The sequence below is a fragment of the Cavia porcellus genome, unplaced genomic scaffold (assembly GCF_034190915.1).
Source record: "Cavia porcellus strain 051 isolate PalLab524CR breed Dunkin Hartley unplaced genomic scaffold, mCavPor4.1 scaffold_1, whole genome shotgun sequence".
Lineage (NCBI taxonomy): Eukaryota > Metazoa > Chordata > Mammalia > Rodentia > Caviidae > Cavia > Cavia porcellus.
In genome coordinates, this window is record NW_026947484.1 from 115173285 (window position 1) to 115196680 (window position 23396).

General features: G+C 32.3%; 1 protein-coding gene across 3 annotated transcripts in view; it reads left to right on the plus strand.

The window, feature by feature from the left end:
* Nucleotides 1–22100, plus strand: part of Fnbp1l (formin binding protein 1 like) — a 121238-nt gene extending 99138 nt beyond the window's left edge. Inside the window, exons 9-17 of one of the 3 annotated variants that reach the window (XM_063254469.1) lie at nucleotides 1063–1266; nucleotides 2552–2710; nucleotides 7532–7546; nucleotides 10165–10274; nucleotides 14080–14212; nucleotides 14615–14709; nucleotides 16852–17000; nucleotides 18450–18608; nucleotides 19855–22100. In XM_063254469.1, coding sequence (XP_063110539.1) covers nucleotides 1063–1266; nucleotides 2552–2710; nucleotides 7532–7546; nucleotides 10165–10274; nucleotides 14080–14212; nucleotides 14615–14709; nucleotides 16852–17000; nucleotides 18450–18608; nucleotides 19855–19862 — 1032 coding nt within the window. In that variant the 3' untranslated portion in view covers nucleotides 19863–22100. Of the gene's footprint in view, nucleotides 1–1062; nucleotides 1267–2551; nucleotides 2711–7531; nucleotides 7547–10164; nucleotides 10275–14079; nucleotides 14213–14614; nucleotides 14710–16851; nucleotides 17001–18449 lie in introns of all 3 variants that reach the window. The other 2 variants (XM_063254466.1, XM_063254474.1) reach the window with 2 other exon arrangements.
* The last annotated feature ends 1296 nt before the right edge of the window (nucleotides 22101–23396 follow it).

Consider the following 23396-nt stretch of genomic DNA (forward strand, 5'->3'; position numbering starts at 1 on the left):
TTCTGAGGAAGTGGATATCAGATGTGTATCATATATTTTAATTTTCACAGCAAGCCTATCTGATAGATACTAATGAGAATCCTTCCTGTAAGAATTAATAGAATTCTTAAATTTAAAAAAGGCAAGAGGTGTTTGGGCTTCTTTCAGTGAGCATTCTAAAGTGCTTATATATTTCCCTATGACTTTATCCCAGGTTATACAACAGAATCGTATACAGGTTATACAACAGGGTTGACTGTTCTTTCACTGTTCTTAGTTTAGTAAATGATTGCTGGAGGGTAGCTTTAATGAAGAAACTAAGGTATGATATGTGATAAGGATAACTTTTGATTAAATAATAGGCAAAAATGTCATATTAACAGAAACAAGGAGCAAAAGAGGAAAGATGATCATGGTTAGGGAAGAGTTTGTAGAGATAGTATACTGTTCGAAAATAATGAATTTTAACATGTCAGTAAAGCATTCAGGTAGAAGTATGTTTAAAACAGTATACAGTACTTCCATGAGTGTTTATATTTGAGGTGGACAGTGTTAAACTTTAAAGAACTGTTTGAGGTCTTTCCCTCTTGTGCCGCTGGCACTCTATAATACGTATTCAATAAATTTTACTTTTCTCTTCCCGTTAGATGAATGAAAGCCTTCCTACTCATCATTTATGATTAATGCTCTTGTTCCAAAGATCAACTTCTTTGTAGACATCCTGTAAAGCAAAAGACCTTTTTAGGGAACGTTCTCATAATTTCTACATAATTTTGTGTATTCTTTCACACCTTTTTAACCAACTAACTAGTTGTCAAATGAATATTGAGGGGTTAAAGCTACTGAGTAAAAAATTTCATGAGTACTGTAAATTGAGTGATAAATTTGTAAGTTATACTGTTTTTCTATTGGGATTAAATATGTAAGTTTTATTATAAATTCACAAGAGGAAATTATTCACTTTAAACTTTGATTACTTCAGAATTAAACTTTTATTTTTCTTTGTACCAAATAAAGTTTTGAAAGCTAATGTATTATGAACAAATGAAATTTAAAAAAAAAAAATTTGTTCACTGTTCATAGGACTCTCAAATGGTGGTAGATTCGTTCAAGTCTGGTTTTGAACCTCCAGGAGACTTTCCATTTGAAGATTACAGTCAGCATATTTATAGAACCATTTCTGATGGGACTATCAGTGCATCCAAACAGGAGGGTGGAAAGATGGATGCCAAAACCACAGTAGGAAAGGCCAAGGGCAAATTGTGGCTCTTTGGAAAGAAGCCAAAGGTGAGTGATAAAATTTCTCTCTACTAGTCAGGTTTTTTTGAGTAAGTCAATTAAATTGGCATATTGAACAGATAATGATTTATTGTTAATAAAGAGTAGGTGTTTTCAATTTGAAGATTCAGTTAAACTTTTACTTATTAACAGTTTTATATGTTAGTTTTAAAAACTATTTTTGGATTTAATATTTGACCACCAATTATTAATGAATAGAAATATTAACAAAGTTGTAATATCTAGTTGATTTATATGTGTTTAAAGTTTCATTTGTGTATAATTTCTCTCAGAATTTCTAAGGAAACGTGTTCTAACTAAAAGACTACTAAAATTGCAATTTTCAGATAGAATGAATGATTAATCACAGTAATGATCAGTGTCAAATTAGATCTTAAATCATACTAATATAATTATTTTTATTGTCCATATGAGTTTTTAATAGGAAGGACTTAGTGTTTTTAATTGAAGTTTTTGGTTTTTTGAATTGGGGTTTTTAAAAATCACTAGTTTATTAAGAGAATCTTACTCTTGTTAAAACCCAGCTTTTAATTTGTTTATTTTAGACGAGTAAAACTGGCTCATAAGATGAGCAAATGGAATAGAAAAGTACTTTTTATCAATGTAGTGATTTTAATGTAGTATAAGAAAGAATAGATATGTACCTTTAGTTTATGTGCTATATTTATGTTTACTTGATTAAATTCACTTGTTTTTGGCATAAGTGTGGATAAAATTGAATTCAAATTACATATACTGTAAATATATTTTAACATAGTTAAAATTAACTGTCTTTATACTTTTAATAATATTGTCCATTAAAGAAGTTAAAATATGAGGCATTTTAAAATCACATTAGCAGCTAGACTTGCTTCGCATTATTGAATTTTATTTAAGAAGAGGTGAAACAGAAACTGTCCCAAAAGTCATGAATTTAATGAAAATTTTTCTCCTAATCAGATAACTTCAACTGCTGTCTTTCTTTTGACCAATTACAGGTTAAGTATAATCTGAATAAAAGAGAATTTTAAAAAAATCTAGGTCATGTATTGTTTTAACATTACAATTTATTTACTATATTTTAAATGTAAGTTCATAAAGATTTAGTAAAATGGTATACTTTTAAAAGTTAAGTTGACTTATAAATTATAGTTTTGGGCAAAACCATGTTTATTATTTTATAGAAAACTTTGAGGTATATTTTGTGATAGTATATTGCCAAAAATAGAATTTTCATTTAGGAAAAGACTGTGCACATTTGGCTTATTGATTCCTTTCTTTATTTCCATGTTAGCCACAGTCCCCACCCTTAACCCCTACTAGTTTATTCACATCCAGTACTCCTAATGGGTCCCAGTTTCTCACATTCTCCATTGAGCCCGTGCATTATTGTATGAATGAAATAAAAACAGGGAAGCCCAGAATTCCTTCTTTCAGAAGCCTCAAAAGAGGGGTAAGTTTAATAATGGGTTAAAATGCATGATGGCCTATTGTGTGTGTAGTGTGGCTTTTAATACTCTCCACCCTCATTATAAGGCTCTCTCCTGTAAATACATAGTTTACAACACCACAGAATTAAGTATAGCTGCCCTTAAGTTAAAGACAACTCCTCTTTATAACATTTGAAATGCTCAACCATAAAAGAATGGTGTTATAAAGAGGGTGCTGGGTACAATCATATTTTAGCTATTTTTTGTTTATGTGAAATCATATGTCCACCATTGTCTTGTAATGTATTTACATTTTTAAGACTTTCAGTAATTTGTCACTGGAGTTACTCTTGTAATAATTTGTCACCAATGCTGACTTCACCTGCCAATTTTATAATGTATTATTTTATTGATAAAATACCAAACTTAATTTTTAATTGCCCTACTTAACTTTTAGAAGCATAAAACAAAATTTGCAATAGCTTAATAAAAAACTAAAAATAAGCATGTTAGCCAAACATGGTGGCATACACCTGTAATCCCAGCAGTTAGGAGGCAGAAGTAGGAGGATCTAGAGTTCAAAGCCAGCCAGCACTATGTAAAGAGTTCAAAGCCAACTGGAACCACATAATAAGACCCTATCTCAAATAACCCATACAGATATGCATGTGTACATACATTCTTACATTAAATGTAAAGATTATAGATCAAATAATAGATACTTTTAAATTATGAAGCTCATAAAAATATGTAATTATTGAGTGGTTTACATGAAAATTGCTAAACTATTTTTTCTAGAATTTTCCCTTTTTAAAAAATTGAATAGACTTTGACATCTACTTATTCCTGAAAAAACTGCAAATGAAGATTTATAGAATAGTAAACTTCAGCTAAGTATAACTGTTATACTCCTGATAAGTAAATTAGTGTTATTCCATTGTGTATATTAGTGAGGATAATTTTTTTTCCTTTTCTTTATTTGGTGCTAGGAACTGAACCCAGGGCTTGGCTCATGCTAAGCATTCACTCTTACACTCAACCATATCCCAGTCCTCTAGTTTTTCTTGTCTGTGTTTGATTTTTAGGATATGCTCCTATAAATTAGATTCATTTGTAAGATTTGTCTGTACATTGGAAAAACAGACATGATAATCCACAGATGAAAAATGAGTGTTATCACTGCTGTGGGAAGTCTAATCATTAACTGTAATACACTGAAGTTGGATTCTTGTTCCATTTCCAATTTCCCTTTCCTTTTTGTTTTTCTTCTCTTTCCTTCCCTGTTGTTTTTTTTTTTTCTTTTTTTTTTTTTCCTTTCTGTAGCCCTTCTGATATCCAGTTGTGTTTTGGCCCTTGTAGAAAAAATATTTATTTGCATTTAACAATATATCTAATTTTACTAATGCCATTAATATAGTAGAAATGTTCTAGTGCATTTTGACACTTCTACTTTTTTTCAGTCCTCCAATGAAATGGACTTCTTTGCTTCTATCTTGCCTAATTCTAAGTGTGGATAACATATATGATTCATGACACTTTGAAAAGTCCCTGTGGATGGGTTTATATTGTACTTACAGGCATACTGTTAACCAACTTTTAAAATCTTAATACTTGCTTGAAAGACTTTTAAGAAACCATATTTGGCATTTCTATTGTCTTGAATTATGTGAGTAGAATTTATTCCCATGTTGCTTCTCTATATCATAGAAATACAACATAAATACAATTCTGTAAAAAAAAAAATTCTTAGGCTGTTAGAACTAGAGAAAGAAGCCTTAAAATATGACATCTTCATTCTTACTGAACAAGTAGAATTTTACAGTGGCAACTTAAAACCATTTGCTTGATCATTATTTGTCTTATTTCCACATAGTACTTTAAATATTTAGGCTTTTGGTTGAGGAATCTTTTAGAAGGCTGAAATATCCTTCCAGTTTTAGTACTAGTTATTACACAAAGAGAACAATGATGTGCAAGATACAAAATACTATATTAGAGGATGGAGCAGAAAGGAAGTATGTTACAACTTTAGGATTTAAATTTTTTTTTCTGTTTCTTTGGTAGTTTACTAGGTACTATTTAAAAATTAACTATAAAGAAGCTTTCCTGTCACTTAAGAATTTTATTAGTATAGAAAAACTGAAAAAAAGAAAATAAACTTTAATAAGTGAATAGGTATGTTTACATTGTTTTTTTTTTTTTTTTTTTTTTTTGTCCTGTAATCTTCCAGAGTAGGACTTGAGATTTTTTAAGCTGATGAGTTGTACCATTCAATTCAGAAACTCTTGTTTGGGGCTATATTTGTTGGGCATTGTTCTTCATAAGTATTTTTTAAAAGTTTTAATTTTCTTTCTTTTTTTTTTTTAAAGAAAAACTAGTTTATATAGTATCCTGTATTATTAGTAAGGACATGAGAAATGTTATATTAGACCAGTGATGGTGAACCTGTTAGAGCTTTTAAGTGATAATAGCCAACTTCAGCATATGTGCCATAGGTTTGCCACCACTGTGCTAGATCAATAATTTTGAGTTTGACAATGATACCAATGAACTCCCTCTGAGGAACGAGGATCTATAGTTTCTTCCTATGACATTTAGGGAAGTATACCAAAACTTGCCTGCTTTTATTATCCACACTAATAATTTCTACTATTTCATTTGAGTTTCATTAGATATTCCTTTCTGTAAAAGTAATCAAATCATCTAATAATAATAAGTTCATATTTTTTGTCTAAATTACTTATGACTTACAGGCTTCCAGGTATTTTGTTTTGTTTTAGCTTTAATCAGGGTACAGTTCTCAGGATTTTGACCTATTTTAATTTCCTAATTTCCTTTTTTAGATCTTTTGTATTAGGATATAATGGGTATTTATATGAAATTTTCCACTTATAGATATATTATAATTGTACATGAGAATGGTATTTTTGCATTGAACATTTATTACTTTAAAAAGTATACAAAATGCGGGGCTTGGGATTTAGCTCAGCGGCATAAGCACCTGCCTTGCAAGCAGGCAGTCGTGAGTTCGATCCCTGGTACCGATAAAAATAAAAAAGACCAAAAAACATATATACAAAATGTTTCTAATATTTTTACAAAGAATTTACATCCCTGAATGCAAGATTACTGGACCATAGAATTGTTTTCCATTTGATAGTAAAACTAGGTATAAAAGGAAATCTTTAGTTTTTCAGCTATAATTACCTACTATTTTCTCTAAAAGATACTAATATAGAAATTAGGGCAAGTATATCACTTAGAAATTTAGCTAGTGAAAATTGGCATAAAATTAAGTAAATATTTTAGATATTGTTTCTTGGCCTATATAACATTTAATAGCATTTCAATGCAGACCATTAATATCTTTCCTTAATTTAGACCTTCTAATTTCCTCACCAGGAATTTTGTGATAGCGAAATAAATTGTTTTTGTTTCTTAAAACTACTGACAGTCTAAAGAATGTTAAGCTTAGTTCAGAAAGATAATGAATACCAAATGTCATCTTTTTTTATCTTTGTTACCATTAATATATATATGGTCAACTCATCAGAGATAAGGGGTAGATATTTTTGCCACATATTTATTAAAGTTCATTCATTTTTTTGTGTGTGAAATTCTATCTGACCTCTCTGTACCACCTTCTCTTAAAACATGATTATTTAAATCGAGCATGGTGGCACGTTCCTGTAATCCCAGATACTTGGGAGGCTGAGGCAAGAGGACCGCAAATTCAAGGCCAGTGTGTGCAAATTTGCGAGATCCTGTCTAAAATAAAATGATTTAAAAGGGGGTGGGGTTGAGGTATAACTCAGGGGTAGAGTGCTTGCTTAGCACCTATGAGGCACTGGGTTCAATCCCCAGTACCAGAAATTAAAATTCATGATTTATAAATCTGGGGAAAATGAAAAATTTAGATGCTGCTAAGCTAAAATTAATGAGTGCAAAGACTAATTCTATAAAGTTTGCCATATATTGTGGGACACTGTGTGTGTATGTGTGTGTGTTTATATTGTATAAGAGCAGTGTGATTGATTTTTTCACACTTGGTGACATTTATATTTTTAGAAAGAATAAATTTTAAACAGTTCTCTAAAAGTTACATTTTTAGTATTTCTTAAGCATATGGATTTCAGAATAAAAACTGGAAAGTAGAAACTATTTTAAAAGCAAAAGTTGGCCCATATGTTTGTGTCTGTTAGGAAATATGTCATAGGAAACTTAATTTTGGGTAACTAAATTTATTATTTTGATATTATAATTTTAATATATCTGTGCAATTTAAGAAAAGACACATAAAACTAAAAGTGTTGCCTTCATGTAATCATGATAAATTTAAATTCAAAATGGTATTTCTTGAACTGTAAAAATTTATACAATGTTTTCTTTAATGCATTAGGAAAGACATCCTATTTTTTAATATTTTACAAAAGATTTTAAATGGATAATACTATGCCTTGTATATTTAACTTTTCAGATAGGGCTTTTGAGAATGAAGTTCTATATAAGTAAAACTCAATTATGTAAAAATTCTCTTTAAAAGAAAGTGGATGGTTACTGATAGAATGATAATTTTTGGGTTTTAGTCAAACTTAGAAAATATCTGCCCATTATCATCAGTGTCTTGCCTTTTTTTTTTTTTTTTTGCAAGTAATTTGCTTTCCCAAAATGTGCTTAAAATTGGTTTTTTTTTTTTTCCTGGCATAATTGTTTGGATTGTGAAATGTACATGACTTATTTCAATATCGTAAAAAGCAGAACAACTATAGATTATTGTATCTTCTGTATTATAGTTTCAATTAAGTAATTTACCATTTCTTTCTGTTTTCCATTGAACTATTCAGTGGTCGGTGAAGATGGTAAGCCTTGTGTGCTGATCTATATACTGTGCCAACTTTAATCTCAAAACATTGTTTTGTTTAATTTAAAAAAAAGTGGTAAAATACATTCCACATTTCACTTTGTGTGTGTTTTTACTTTTTTATAGTTTAATCCATAGTCCAACATATGCCAGTACTTCTCAGTGTCATAGATTAGAAAATAATGTGGTTAATTGTCAACAACTTATTTTAGTTCTTAAATGTTAAAAGAATGAAATTATAATTAAAAGATATTTAAAAGTTATATGATAGAGCAAAAGTTCATTATACATAGAATAACAATTTAGCATGAATTATCAGAATCTTTTTAAAAGGTCATATTAGTTTGATATACAATAATTTACCATAAGAATTGTTAGATTTTTCCCAAAAAAGAAAAATTTTTTCCCACTTACTGTGGGGTAAGTGTTCTATCCTTCTGTGTTAGTGGAGGGAAACAGAAGTTTAAGTTAACCTAATTATTATTATAAGTGTGCGTGCATGTGTATGTGTGTGTATTTGAGATATTCCTTATGTATTTATTTTAAACATATGAGTGGAATTACATTGTGAAGAATGAACTACCAAATTGTTGGGAACTTGTATAGGAAGCTATATAAAATAGCTTGGAAAATAACTACTTTTTTTAAATATAGTTACAATTCAGCCTTTTATGAATCTTCTTGTAGTAAGATAGGTCTCTAAATGCCTTAGAAGGTTTCTTTACATTTATAAGAAATAGAATGAGTTCAGCTTTTGTATTACAATATTGAAATGGAATATTTGAAATGCAAGTGATTAGATATCTACTGTAAATAAATGCAATAACAAGATTTAATGGAGGGACAAGTGGAAATATGGCAGATTTACTTGTGTGGATAATTTGTCAGTTTATTGTAATATTATCCCAAAAAAGGACTACAACATTGCAATATGTTTCATTTTATTAAATAAAATTTTGAGAATTTTAAAAAATTAACAAAATAAATTAGAAGCTTATCTTTGCCATATATGTATTTATTTATTTATTTTTGGTGCTGGGGATTGAACTCCCAACCTTGTGCTTGCCAGCAGGTGCTTTGCCACTGAGCTATATCCCCAGCACACATATATAATTTAAAACTTGTACCCCAGTTAGGATAAACCTAATAATTTATGTTGACAATTAACTACTGAATTTAAAGAAACTATATAGGAAACTTTGCCATTTGTTTATTTAGGTCAGATTTAGTTGATTCACATTGTTTCTGGTGACTGGTATAGAAAAAACAATAGCCACTTAGGATGCCCTTCTTTTGATCAACAAGCTTGTTGAATGTCCCGTGTGCAGAGCACTGGGGAAAGATTCTAAGGCTTCTGTTATTAATTAAATATTACATTTGATTATAATCCATCCTAAAAGTGAGGTTCCCCCCCCCCCCTTAAAGTAACTGAAGCATTCTTACAGCCGAAGGAATAAAGCTATGCAGTAGTACAGATATAAGTGGCCCAAATTTTGGGAGCCCATTTCAGCAACTCTGAGAAAAAGTGACCTTTATTATTCTCAAAATAACCATTTTGAAAGAAAAATGAAGAGTAATAGCTATCATCAGTTTTCAGAGTATATAGAAAGTAAATACACTTTTATATTGAGTTCAGTAGTTGCTGATAATGGTTCTGTTATGATCTCTAATAATGTAGCTAAACTAACAATGACCAAAATAACATTAAAGAGAAAAAAGATGTCATTTGAACAAAATCTTACATGTTAAACACTAGCACTTTTTCTTAGTTACTTGATTAAGCCATTAAGAATTTTTCAGATACCAAGATCCTTTGTATAGAAGGATTATATCTTTTCTTTGGGTTTAATCTTTTTTTCAAGTGAGGTAATTTATTTGGTTTATATAAGAAAATTAAAAATATATTCCATGTATAATTTTACTTACTGAATAATTCAGTTTTTTAAATGATCAGATACATTTTCATTCCAAACAATGGTTTAGTGAGTGTAACCAAAAATATGTAGTATTGAAGCATATTCCATTAATCAGTTGCCATTATGAGGTAAGTTACTTACTTAATCATATAAACTCTTCGTATTTTTAGTTTGAACATTTGTAGCGTTCTAAGTATCATGGCAGTGAGTTTGATTTGGGAAGGTGTAGTGATAGGTGGTATAATAACTTGTGTAGATGAGAAATGTTATGTGTTTTCATTTTGTTGTTGTTGACGTAAGAATTTTCATATGTATTCATTTTAACTCTGCCAAGATTTGAAAATACTGTAATACCTGAATTTGGTGGTATTTTTACCTATTCTGTTTCATGGTTATAAATGTGACTGCAATGTGAGCTCTTCAATGTAACTGTGCTCATTAATGCATCTGTGTAAATTTCCTTTAAAAAAAACAAAGGGGGTTGTTTGAGTCAAATGTGAAATTAAAATTGTTGTGTATTCTTATTTTAAAACAAGTAAATTTAAAAAATAAGATTTTCTGGGCCAGGGATATAGCTTAGCGGCACAGTGCCTGCCTGGTAAGCACGAGGTCATGAGTTTGATCCCTGGTACCAAAAAAAGAATCATAAAATAAAGTTTTCTGAAAATTTCTTTAGTAATGATTTAGATTCTCTTTTCAGGGCCCAGCACTAGAAGATTTCAGTCATCTGCCACCAGAACAGAGACGTAAAAAACTTCAGCAGCGCATTGATGAACTTAACAGGGAACTACAGAAAGAATCAGACCAAAAGTAGTGTTTCTTTAATTTCTCAGTATCATTATTATTTTTAAGAGTCTACTTTGAACGATGTGTGTAAATGAGGTATACAGAGCATTTCAGAGTCATATATTCTGGATTGAGGATATAGCTCAGTGGTACAGTGTTTACCTAACATGTCTGAGGGCATGCATTCAGTTCTCAGCACCAGTCATACTTTTTGATTGAAATGTCTTTTTTTTTTTTTTAAATTGAAACAAGATTTCATTATATATTCTAGGCTAGTCTTAAACTCATTGTTGTACAGTCCAGACTGGTTTTGAACTTGTTATCCTTAGCCTCTCTGCTGCTGGGTTTACAGACAGGCATGTGTCACTGTCTAACTCTGATTGAAGTATCATTTGAGAAAAAAGATATACATTTATGGTTGCCAAGTCATAGCCAAAAATGAAATGCTAGAGCATTTTTAAAAATTGTTTTAGCATTCTACTTATTTTTTTTATTTTTTATTTTTTTGCTTTTATCAGTACCAGGGATTGAACTCACGACTGCCTGCTTGCAAGGCAGGTGCTTATGCCGTTGAGCTAAATCCCCAGCCTCTCATTCTACATTTTTGTTAGTTGCTGTAGTATATATTTATGTCTTGTACAAACTTGTAAACTGGTTTGATTCATTATTAAGAGTAGTTGCTTCAGAACTAACCACCTCTGTATACTTTGATAAATTTTTGTTTTGGTATTTAAATTGACCTTAGTATAAACTTGACCCTATAACTATTTGCTTCAAAACATTTTAGCAAACATTTGTTCAGTTTGTGAGTTTTGTTCAGTTTGCAAGTTTCCTTCAGTTTACTTTTTTAAAAGAATGAACATCAAGTTTTGATTGTTTTTTTTTTTTTTTTGAGTACCTGGACTTGAACTCAGGATCTTGTGCTTGTCAGGCAGGTTCTTGCACCACTAGCCTATATCCCTGGCCCTGACATAGAGTTATTTATGATGAACAAAGGATTGATGAAATGAATTAGTGACAGTATTTATTTTTACTGAAGATGAAATTGTGAGACTGGAGATAAAGCTCAGTGGTAGAGTACTTGCCTAATAAGTGCTTAACTTCTAGCTTGAGAGAGTAAAGTTTTGGTGTTAAGAATTGTTTATCAGGTATCATGGCATGCTTAATCATAAATCAGATATTACAGTTGATTCTCATATTTCACAGTAGTTAATGGTCCAAAGTCATCAGGAACACTAAATTACTATGTACTGAAACATTGTTCCTAGAGAAAATACAAGGCTAAACTCCAGGTAGCCACTGGTTGAACACTTTATGAACAGATAGATGCATATACATAACCTTGTTTTATGCTTCTTATTAAAGATTCTTTGTTTAATAGTGCTGATTCATTAACTTTGAGCTCTTCCAGTCACATTTGTCATTCATGTCTAAACAAAGTTTATGTAACACAGACAATGTCTCTGTAAATAATGTTACAGTCTGATTGTATTAACCACTACACAACATTGTAAACATCAGAATTACTAACAAAAAGCACAAAAGTGGGAAAAATCGCACTACCTAGATTGCAGAAAGGACACTAAGAATATGGCAATTGAAACAAGAAGGCAAAAGTTTTCCTCACCTGACCTTAACTAGGAACTTGCATGTGCATCCAGTACTCAGGTTTTCCTGTCCTGTACACATCCATGAGTGAGCGGGAAGGCACTTTGAATATTAGTTTTAGAATTACAAATAAATTTTAGTGAATAGGCAGTTTACAAATATGGAGTCTGTCAACAATTAAAATGAACTATATTACTATAAATAGTATTTAGTATAAATTAATATTTCTTAGAGCACCATAAAAATAGTCTTTGGAAAATTACAGCATTTAGTCTAGTATTTGTTGCTTTTAGTCTACACTAGGAATTATGCAGGTACAAAAATGAATAGTGTAGTGCACATTTTAGTTGGGGAGGATAAGACTAACATAGGCCATAAGTTTTACACAAGCTGGATTGTTACAACTGCTAATAGATATAAATAAGGAAACCTAGAGGAAAGAATTACAAAATTTTACTGAGATAATTAGGAAGGACTTTACTGAGGAGACAGTGGGGAAGAAAGAAGGCTGTAGTCTAGGAAATGAATGTTTCAGTGATTTTTGTGCATCAGATACTGAACTATGTATTTTATGTCAACTGAATTCTTCAAATAGCCTTACAAGTTTATTGTTCCTGTTATATAGATGAAGAAACTAGGTGTCAACTAAGTACACATTTTATCTAAAATTAGATAGAGGCAAATACCAGTTAACATTATAGACACTAGTCAGCTTGTCTTCAGAGCATTAGAATTGGACCTTGATGGGAAAAAGTAATTTTGTTAAATATGAAAGTGAGGGAGAGGGAAGGAGTATTCACAAAAGTGGGAACGATAACATTAATGGCATAGAAACGTGAGTATTTGACATGCCTGGAGTTTAATCTAGTTGGCTTAGTTAGAAATGTGGAGTATAATGACAAAGCATGAGTGTGAAAAGATACAGGATGAAGTATGAATTATCTTGAACATTTTGTTTGGAATTCTGTAGATACTGAAGAATCATCAAAAGTTGTTGAAGGATAGATACTAGCAGCTTTGTGTTCTAAAGAATGGTAATTAAAAGTTGTATGAAAAGCAGATCCTAGAGAAAGAAGATTGGAGGTAGGGAGACAAGTTAGGGCACTCGGCGTCAGTCCAGGCAAGAATTGCCAAGGTCCTAAATTAAACGATGGCCATGAGAAAAGAGTGAAGAAATAAATGTAAAAGTCAATTTAAAGCTAAAATAGATTGGACTTTTTACTTGACTGAATGTTGTAGAGGAGAAAAACGAAGAAGCTTTAAACAAGAAAAAGCCATAGCTCAATAGCTGTAGAATTAATTGAAACTAAAAAAAAATTGAAACATAAATTTGGTACAAAAATATGGTTTTGCCTGTGTTGATTTTTGAAATATGTGGAAAAATCTGTGTTGGATTGGAGATACAAATTTGGGATTTAGAGATAAAGGACGATACAGATATTTGAGAATTATCCAAAGATAGACAATATTAAAACAAAAAGAAGTCATCCTGAAAGAGCAGCGTAGGATGAGATGAGAATTAACCTCTGTCATTTTATGTAACAGACATTTGAAAATTAAACAAGGAGAAGGAACCAATGAGATCAAAAGAAAGCAGAGGTGAAGAGGAGGAGGAAAAGAAAATATATCCTCCAGGTCAAGAAGGAAACAAGTTTTTAGGCATGTTTGTCTATGATGTTGGATGTTAAGAGTCTAGGAGCGCTCATTGGGTGAAACCTCTTGTAATATAATTGGAGAAGAGGAGCTGGGTTAAGAGGAATTGACAAATGATTGAATTTAAAGAGGGGACAAGTTAAAGATGGCATTCTATTTCTAGCATAGATGAGTGGGAGGATGGTGGTGCTGTGTGAACTAGAGAAAATACTGGTAAAATAATGTAGCTGGGTGGGGATATAATGATTTTGATGTAGGGACATGATGGCTGTAAGAATACTGAGGAGTATTCTACCAGCCATTTATAAAACCTGTGCGTAGTCCTTATCAAGAAATGAAAAATGAAATCTGTTTTTTTTTATATTATCAATGTTTAAAAGATATTTTCCATAAATTATATACTTTTTCAGCTTTATGCAAATTGTATTTAGTCAGGTAATATTTGACTTAACTTAAAGAGATGTGACCCAATTTGATGTGAAGTTATAGTTGAATCATCCAAGTAAAGTGAAACTCTTACCTAAAAGCCCATGAATACTTACTTGTGTGATTTCTTTTTCTTTTTTAGAGATGCACTCAACAAAATGAAAGATGTATATGAGAAAAATCCACAAATGGGGGATCCAGGGAGTTTGCAGCCTAAATTAGCAGAGACAATGAATAATATTGACCGCTTGCGAATGGAAATCCACAAGAATGAGGTAGATTTGTTATTCATCAGTTATTTGAGGCATATTTTTATAATTTTCATTATGATAGGTTAGTTTTTGTAGAAATAGGTTACAATATTTAATTTTAAATGTAAAATATCATTGTGGTTTATATAGATTAACGTACAATTATATGTGGTATAAATAGATTCTTTAGTGGAGATTCTTAAAGCCTTGATATGAGGATAAACATTTATACTGTGTTTTAAAAATCAGCTGCAACATTGATTATTAACCAAATTGGAATGTTTTTGATCTCTAGACTCACAATAGTTATAAAAACTCAAAGCACATTTCAAATGTAGGCTATTGTGTAAGTTTTTGAACAGACTTACTGAACTCAGTTGTCTGCTTGCTTGCTTGCTTATTTATTTGTTTATTTATTTTCCTAAGGCATGGCTTTCTGAAGTTGAAGGCAAAACAGGCGGGAGAGGAGACCGAAGACACAGCAGTGATATAAATCACCTTGTAACACAAGGGCGAGAAAGGTTGTTTTAAAAAAATTTCTGGATTTGTATTTCTTTTTTTTCCCCAAACATTTTTCATCTCTTTATCCTAAACTTCTTACAGTTCTATTTCTTCATACGGTTCTTTTTCTTCCTCCTTGTCTTCCATGGTTCCCTAATTTAACAAGTTTGGCATTTCATAACTTCAGTTTTTTGAACCTAAGTAATTTTCTATTCCTTTAAATGATTGATTACAGGTGAAGTATGATATTTCATCTTGCTGTTTAATTCTAGTTTGTCATGCATCTAAAACCAATCTGATCTAAGAACATAGAAAATTCTTGGAGCTACAATTTCAAGGCGAAGGAACCTCAGCACAGAAAGATTTTAAGTAGAGTTGATAACTTAAGTCAAAGAAAAATTTTACTGCTAACTGCTTAGTTTTGTTAAAGAAAAAAGGGTTATGTATTGCTAGTGTGGATTGGTTTTCAATTTGGCATTTTGTCAGGTTTTCATGTTTTGTACTACTTGTGACATTTTCTCCCTGATATAATGTCTTCCTGTTCCCTCACAATAAAAATTTACAAATTAGGATTTACTTTAGAGAAGAATCTGACATGTCTAATATCAAATCTTGGTTTGCTACTTAATTACTAAGTAATTTGAGCAAGTTCATTTTTAATATTCCCTGAATCTGTTTCCTGATACATAAAATGGAGGTTACACCAGATAGGGAATCTTTAGTATTAAAAGAAACAATATACATAAATTATGTAGAAAAAATACCTGGAAATAGTATGTGCTTCACAAATGTTAGTTCTTTGCTCTCCTTTGACACTTTTTTGAGAATTTCTGTCTTCTGTTTATCAAGAAAGATCCACAGGTAACTGGTTTTTATTGTTAGCTATAACTCCAGACTAGAAGGATCTAGCTTTCCTGGCATGCATTATTTAAGAATGAGGATTCCAGGCTTATGGAGAAGTGCTGCTAAATATAACCCTGTAAATTTTTCCATTATTAAAATTTTATTCGACCTTTGATATCTTAGCAAAAATTTTTCTTTTTTTTTCTCTTTGATTTGAAATTTTTTAAGAAAAATAAAATATACTTTTTATTACTTGATGTTTAGGACTTCTCTAAGTTGTTAACTTTTCCTTTACCACAATTAATTGGGGATTGACTTCTGATTTTTTTTTTTTTTTTTTTTTTTTGTCTTTTTCCTTTTTATCGGTACCAGGGATCGAACTCACGACTGCCTGCTTGCAAGGCAGGCACTTATGCCACTGAGCTAAATCCCCAGCCCCTTTGACTTCTGATTTTAATTAGAAGTCTTTTGGTTTTAAGCAATGTAGTGAATGTTTTATGGATACTGATCTAAGGTAAAAATGGACTTTTTTTTTTTTTTTTTTTTTTTTTTTTTTTTGTCTTTTTCCTTTTTATCGGTACCGGGCATCGAACTCACGACTGCCTGCTTGCAAGGCAGGCGCTTATGCCACTGAGCTAAATCCCCAGCCCCCTAAAAATGGACTTTAATGGTGAAGAAGAGCCCAGATGTTATCTGTAAGACTCAATTTCTCATCACTTCCGTCATTTCTCCCCTTTATTATGTAGATTTCATTTTAAGCCTTTGTCTGATCTTCCAAAGCTCTAGGGAGTTTCTCCTAGGTTTGAAGTGAAAAGGGAGCAAGTTTCTCTTAAAAACAGTGCCAGGGAGAGGTCTGGTGCATGGCTTATTTCTGATTGGGTTACAGGTCTACTAGTGAACCCTTCATTCCTACCATGTGAATGCGGTGCTTATGGTCCTGGATCCACAGTAGAGACAGCCACTATTAATGAAACACTGAGCTGGGTCAGTTCTATGATACTTTTGTCAGAAGAGGGGATTATGGAAGACCCGTGTCTACTATGCTTTTCCACTTCATCTCTAGATCTAGTGCAATAAGATGTATTCATGGAATATTGCTGTGTCCCCAGAACATTGCTGAAGCTCCTAAAATAAAATTTTCAAAAAAGAAGCATTTTGCATTAGAAACAAGTTATGTAGTCAACACCTAAGAAAATAGACTAATATGAAACCATGCCACGTAATTTTCTGAATTGATATTGAGGAGATCAACTTATAGATAATACATGAAGAGCTCTCATGTTTGTGATATTTAATGAGGCATAACTGTTTTCTTTTAGTCCTGAGGGAAGTTACACTGATGATGCCAACCAAGAGGTTCGTGGGCCACCCCAACAGCATAGTCATCACAGTGAGTTTGATGATGAATTTGAAGATGATGATCCTTTGCCTGCTATTGGACACTGCAAAGCTATCTATCCCTTTGATGGTATGATGTTCTTCATGTGTATTATATTGATAAAATTGGTTCTGTAAAGTCTAAATACATTGTCATTCATTTTAGTGTGCCTATCTAAATAGTACATTGCATCCTATTCATTAGTATGCATACTTTTAACTATTATACAGGGACCTCTCACACACACTTGGAATCGTAAGAAAGAAAATTATGTTATCAACATTCTGTGACAGATTATTATCTCCCAATTTTGGTTGATACAGATCTTCCATGCTGAACTTACTAATGCTTACATGTATTTAGTATGGTTGAAGGAGCTTGAGCATATACTCTAACCAGGAAGTAGATGGCTGATATATATATCACTTCATGGTCTTGTGGCTTGTGAACATTAAAGACAAATAGAAGGCATAGCAGAAAGCCATCATTGTATCCTAACTCTGCTGGCTACTTTTTCAGATGACAGTGGGAAAGAGAGTGGTAGCTTCTGAATGTATCATCCTGTCTCCCATGATAACTGGAGAACAAACTGTATGAGGGAAGTAAAGAAATGTGGCTCTCTCCTGAAAATTTTCAGTAGCCCTTCCTCCCCTTGACTCAGAAAAATTGTTTTCCTCAACTAATACAACAGTGAACACTTTCATAATTAAGTTCTTTTAAAATTGTGTATGATGTAAAGTCTTTCTCCATTCAATAACCATTTTGTTGGTTTTAAAAAATTGAGTAAAGGGACTAAGGTTGTAGCTCAGGACAGCACTTGCCTAACATGTGAGCCCTAGATTTGATTCTTATCACTGCAAAAAAATAGTCTTTAATTACTCATCTAAAATAACGTATTTACAAAAATCTTGGCATGATGCTATCTAGAAAGTAAAATAGATTTTAGCATATAATAAGTGAAGATTAAGTTGTATAAACTGTTACTGCTATGCAGGTTGGCAGTGGTTGGGTTTGGGAAGAAAGAGTCCTGAAAGGGAATCCTGGTGTTGCTGAGGTCTTGAAGAAAATTTGTGTTTTGTAGCCATTCTGCTTATGTCATCATCAGCTAAAATTGTCTTTTCCTTTGCTCCCTTCCCACCTTTTCACTGTCTTTTTACTATTTTTCTGATCCTTACCTCATAATTTTTTAGATAACAACACTATTCCAACTTGAGAAAGGAATTGGAAGAGTGGAAGCAGAAGTTTAGGATACCTGTCAAATTATATAGTATCATTGTGGCTCAATTACTTCATCTGTTATGTGGGTTGATTTTAATCTAGCCTCAGGGATTATGGTGGTTTAAACAAGGATGTATATGAGAGTGTTGGGTAAAGTACAAAGCAGCATAGAGATGTTGTTGCTAGAAAGAACCAGTGACTTGTGGGAAAGTGCATTGGAATCTAGTAGAGTCTCATGTTATTTTGTGTGTTATACTGCTGACTTATTTAAAGTAATCATTATGCTTACATTGTACTTGTGCTGTGAAAACTCTCGTCTAGGACATAATGAAGGTACTCTGGCAATGAAAGAAGGTGAAGTTCTATACATAATTGAGGAGGACAAAGGTGATGGATGGACAAGAGCCCGGAGACAGAATGGTGAAGAAGGCTACGTTCCCACATCATACATAGATGTAACTCTAGAGAAAAACAGTAAAGGTGCAGTAACTTATATCTAAACTAACCAGACAGTTTTGTGCCCTAGGAACAGTAATATAAAATGAAACACATTCAGCAGGTCAGAAGAAAACTTAAAAGGGCGTCCCCATTTATTGTTCACTGTGTGAGCTGAGTACAGGTTTGGTCTTAGAGGTATAAATATTGCCACAAGTAACTTTCTGTGACACCTTATCATTTGAGTAATGTTGGTGTGAACGTAATCGATGCTTTTTGCTTTATGTTCTGCTTGAGTCTGTGTGAAGAATTTGTGTTTTTCTGCCTTCTAAATAAAAGAACTTGATTTATTTGGCAGGAACCTATAGGTAGAATGTTCCCTTATCCCTTTTATGTCAGAAAACAGTGATTGTGTGAATTCAAATAAGTAAAACTGCTCTGAAATATTATAGAAAGCTGTCTCCCAAAAGAGTGGTTTGGGCCCAAGGATATAGCTCAACAGTGCAGCACCTGCTTGGTAAGCATGAGGTCCTGAGTTTGATTCCCAGTCCAAAAAAAGAGAGTGGTTTGTTCTAGGAGTTTAAATTTGTAGCTTCAGTTGCTAGGAAGAAAAAGATGAATAACTGGTTAAAAAATAACAATATAATGATTTTCATTTTTCTCTTTAGTCTTTGGTTTTCTAAAGGAAGAAAATAAGCAGCGAGTACAAAATGTATTTAAATAGTAGGCTAATCAAGAGATCTACAAAGTCACCTGATCCAGCTCTTATGTGAATAAATAACTTTCTTTTGAGACTTGAAAATTTTTTTCAAGTTTGCTGATAATTTTTAATAATGTATAAACTTCCTTCCAAATGAGTCCCATACCTGTATTTTTTATCTTGAAAATATCATTTAGGACTATTTAGCAATTACACATAAAAAATAGATTCTAAATCAATGAAGACTTAAATCTTAAATGGAGGGAAAATCTTGGCCACTGCTTATTTAGAAGAGAAACTGCTGTTTTGACTGAGTAGAAGGAAGATATCTATACAAGTATTTTGTGCCTGATTTAGCTGGATTATCAGTTATTAGAACAGATTATTTTTCCACTTAATTGCAATAAACATTTGTTGAAAATACTGTACAGTCAAGGACTGTGCAGCATTAGTTGTGTGATGACTGAGTTAGTTGTGTGGGGAAGGGAGATTGTAGAGACTTTTGGGGCAGATACTTTAAACTGCACACCCCTTTTGGTCTTACCAAAGGTCTTCAGTAATTGTTCTTTTCTTTTTCCTCCTGGACTACAGGTTCCTGAAGAGGGTTTCTGAGGAAATGGGCAAGATGTTGAAGGAGGTTACATGCAGCTGCTTTTGGGGGGAGGGTATTAGAGTTGTCAGGCTCAAAGAGAGAGCAAGAGAAGCAAGTTGCATGAGTGCATGCAGACATTATTTTTTACTAACTTCATTAGCATTTCCATACATTGTTTTAAAAGATCATTATAATTCCAATCCTTAAATTCCTAGTTCACAATTATTCACGTGGAAGAAAGAAAAAAGCCGACAATGGCTAACCTTTTTTCCGTTTATTTTACTCATGTCCAAATCAGAATGCAGAGCTGTCATATAAAATTTGTCTTATGCTTGGCTGTCCGTACAGGACCATCTCTACCCAGCTGTGTTTCAGTTGGTGTTTAGATCCATTGTCTGTAAGAATCTTTGCCATTTGTCAGTGTCTGCCTGCGCCACCTCCGTGCTTGCTTAACATCCTGTTGCATGTCTAGAGTGACTGGATTTAGATTTTTTAGGCATGTCTTTATAATCCCTTGTTCTTGTCAAAGCCTTTGTTTTGTTTTACATTTGTAGTACAAATCACTTTGTCAAACATCTCTAGCACTAATATTTCCATTTTAGTATATATGTGCTGCTATAACTTCCCCACTGCAAACATTCCAGTTTTGGCATTATGAACACATAGTCTGTGAACCTGAAATTTTGATGATAAGAACAAGAAAACATCTCTGCTCTAGCCTACTGCCCAGTTGAAAGACCTCTTTGAAACATAATACATCTTCAGCATCTCAGTCTGGGAAGAATCTATAGTTAGCACTGAAGTCCTGGCATAATAAACACAGAAGATACTCAACCACCTCAAGACAAAGGACTGTTGTCAGAAGTCAGCTGCTTCCATTCAAATGCTGCCTTAAACTAGAGTGCCTAAATCTGTTGATTGCCAACACTACCACTACAGTATCCCACAAAGGGCTTTATGTCAGTTCAGTGCGACCTCCTTTAACTCTGCAGCACTGCTGCAGCTGCCGATGTAGCCTCGGTAGGTGGCTTTTAGAGCTCCACCATGTACAATGGTGCATCTTCAGATTTATGCATCAAACTAATGACATGTCCCCGTCCATTTTACTTTACTCAGTGTTTTATGAGAAGTTTTATGGACCTCCCCCATTGTCTTTTAATTTAGGGTTATGATGAACTCATTTGATTATTATGATGATAGTCTTTCCAAGTGATGCTTTTGTTTGAACCAGATAAAATTTAGTGAAACTTTGTAATGATCTATGTGCACTTTTACTTGTAAAGTGGAAATTTCTGTATGTTTATACTTGTAAATATAATTGTTGTTAGTGCTCCTATTGCTCATGTTGTCCTTGCCTTACATTTGTGATTTTGTTCATGACCTGTATCTGAACTAATTTCTTAGTGGTATTGTAATAGGTGTATGGGTTGGGTGGGGGGTTATTTGTACCACTAAAACTTCTTTAATTTGGTTCTTTACTGTGTTAAGGGAAGAAAAAGAACGTGAAATGGTTTGTGTATTATTGGATTTTAAGCAATATTTTAGAAGCTGTGTGGCTGTTTTAATAATTTTTCCCAGTGTTATTCGAATCATACAAGGTATACTAAAGCTAAAGGACAATTGTGTGAAAATTAATGCCTTCATAAGAGCAAGTACACCACGGTTACACAGCTGACTTATAGTGTATTACCTTTGAGGCTAGTAAATGATAAAGTTTAGATATTGAATCTCGTTACAGGGTTATTTATATAATGTGACATTATTCAATACTGACATACTACATGACGTAGTTTTAAAATCTAGTGCTATTTTTATTTTAAAGATTAGCAGTAAGAAGGAAATGTGATCTGGCTATGTTTGTCTTCTGAACAAAGCCTGAAGTGCTTATGTTTTTTTGGCTAGCAGCCACAGAGGGCAAAGTTTAAGGCTTTCTTGTAAGGACTAACTGTTCTTTTCAAGCTACTGTTTGTTTTTCTAAAAGCAGGATTTGCTTCCGTAGGAGGCAAGTTCCTTTATGTGGAATAGTGAAACCTGTTTATGGGTTATTATAATATTAAAGACATTTGTACTTGCACATTCTTAAATCATTCTTAAATTTTGAACATGTGAATTGTCCAAAAGAAATTAATTTTTCAGTAATTTTTACTCTGTGCACATGTTGATTTCTTAATGGTAAAGGCTTTGTTAAAGATAGTGTTCTCTGTTGAGAATATTTTCATGGAATAAAACAATCTTTTCATGGTCAGTTAAGGTGTATATCTCTTATTGCTATGTGAACAAAAGAGATGTGATGATTTTGTTCTTGAATATGTTAAATTTTAGGTAATACAACATAGACGATAAGCTTCTGAAGTGTGGCAACCTTTTTGGGAAGTTTTAGAAATTTTATTCTGGTTTTAGTGTCTCTCAAGCTTTCATAAAGGAAAGAAAATTTCTTTAGAATGAATTTAAATGGCATGTAATAATTTGGATTTATCTTTGTTCAACAAAACTGTATGCACAGGCTATTTTTTCACACTGTTTTATCCTTTGCACTCATAAGAGCTGTCCCTGTACACATAGCCCAATCTAGCCACCACATACTAGCCAGTATTTCCTGTGTTTCTGCTCAATTCCTGTTCAATTAGGAAGGACACCTGTGCTTCCTGGTATCTCAGAGTACAGAAAGGAAACATTTACCATAATTAGTGACACATTATAATATATGTAAGATTTAGGAACTCTAATTTCAGAAGATTTCACCTTTTAAAAATGTGAAATTAACATTGCAAACTTTTAGAAACTCAAAAGGAATAAAAGTAATGATAGGTGCTGAACAGTGAAAGATTTTTATTGTTGAGATGAAAATTTACTGATCAGTGCCAAACTTACAACTAGGGACACAGGAAACAATGAAAGTAGGAAAAGAGTCAAATGTTATAGTTTCAGATGAACAGAAATTTGATACAGGGAAAAAGCTCAAGACAATGACAAGGGCTTTTAGACCATTTATGCTGTAAGTTAGGGTTTTTTTTTTAATAATGAAATTCATACATCTTGGCTAGAAAAATTCAAAGAACAAGAATTTGAAGAGAAAAGGTTTTTACTATTCTTCATTGTTATGTGCTATTCCAAAATGGAACACTAGGCATGAGAGGATTAGCTATCTAAACTACAATCAGGAAAGTCAAATCCTACTTGCTAGGGAAAGGTAAAGTCCTTATAACAATATTAACAAAAGGAAAAGGAATTCAGGCTTGTTGAAAAGGATGGTCACGTTAGGAAAACTGTAGAACATATCAAAGATGCAAAATATTGGGGAATGGGTGAAAATAAATTTTGGATAGTAAATTCTAAGAAATTTGATGGTCATTAAAGTGTTTAGCATTTAGAGGAAATGTTAACAGGCAACTGACCTCTATTCCTAAATCCTGTCAACCTCATTCCTGTCTTGAGATATAAGTAAAAATATCTAAGATAGACTTAATGTCTTCATTTCAGCGCAGTTTCAGTTTGACAGAATTTCTCACTCATTTTCATAAGATGGTGACAGCTTTATGTG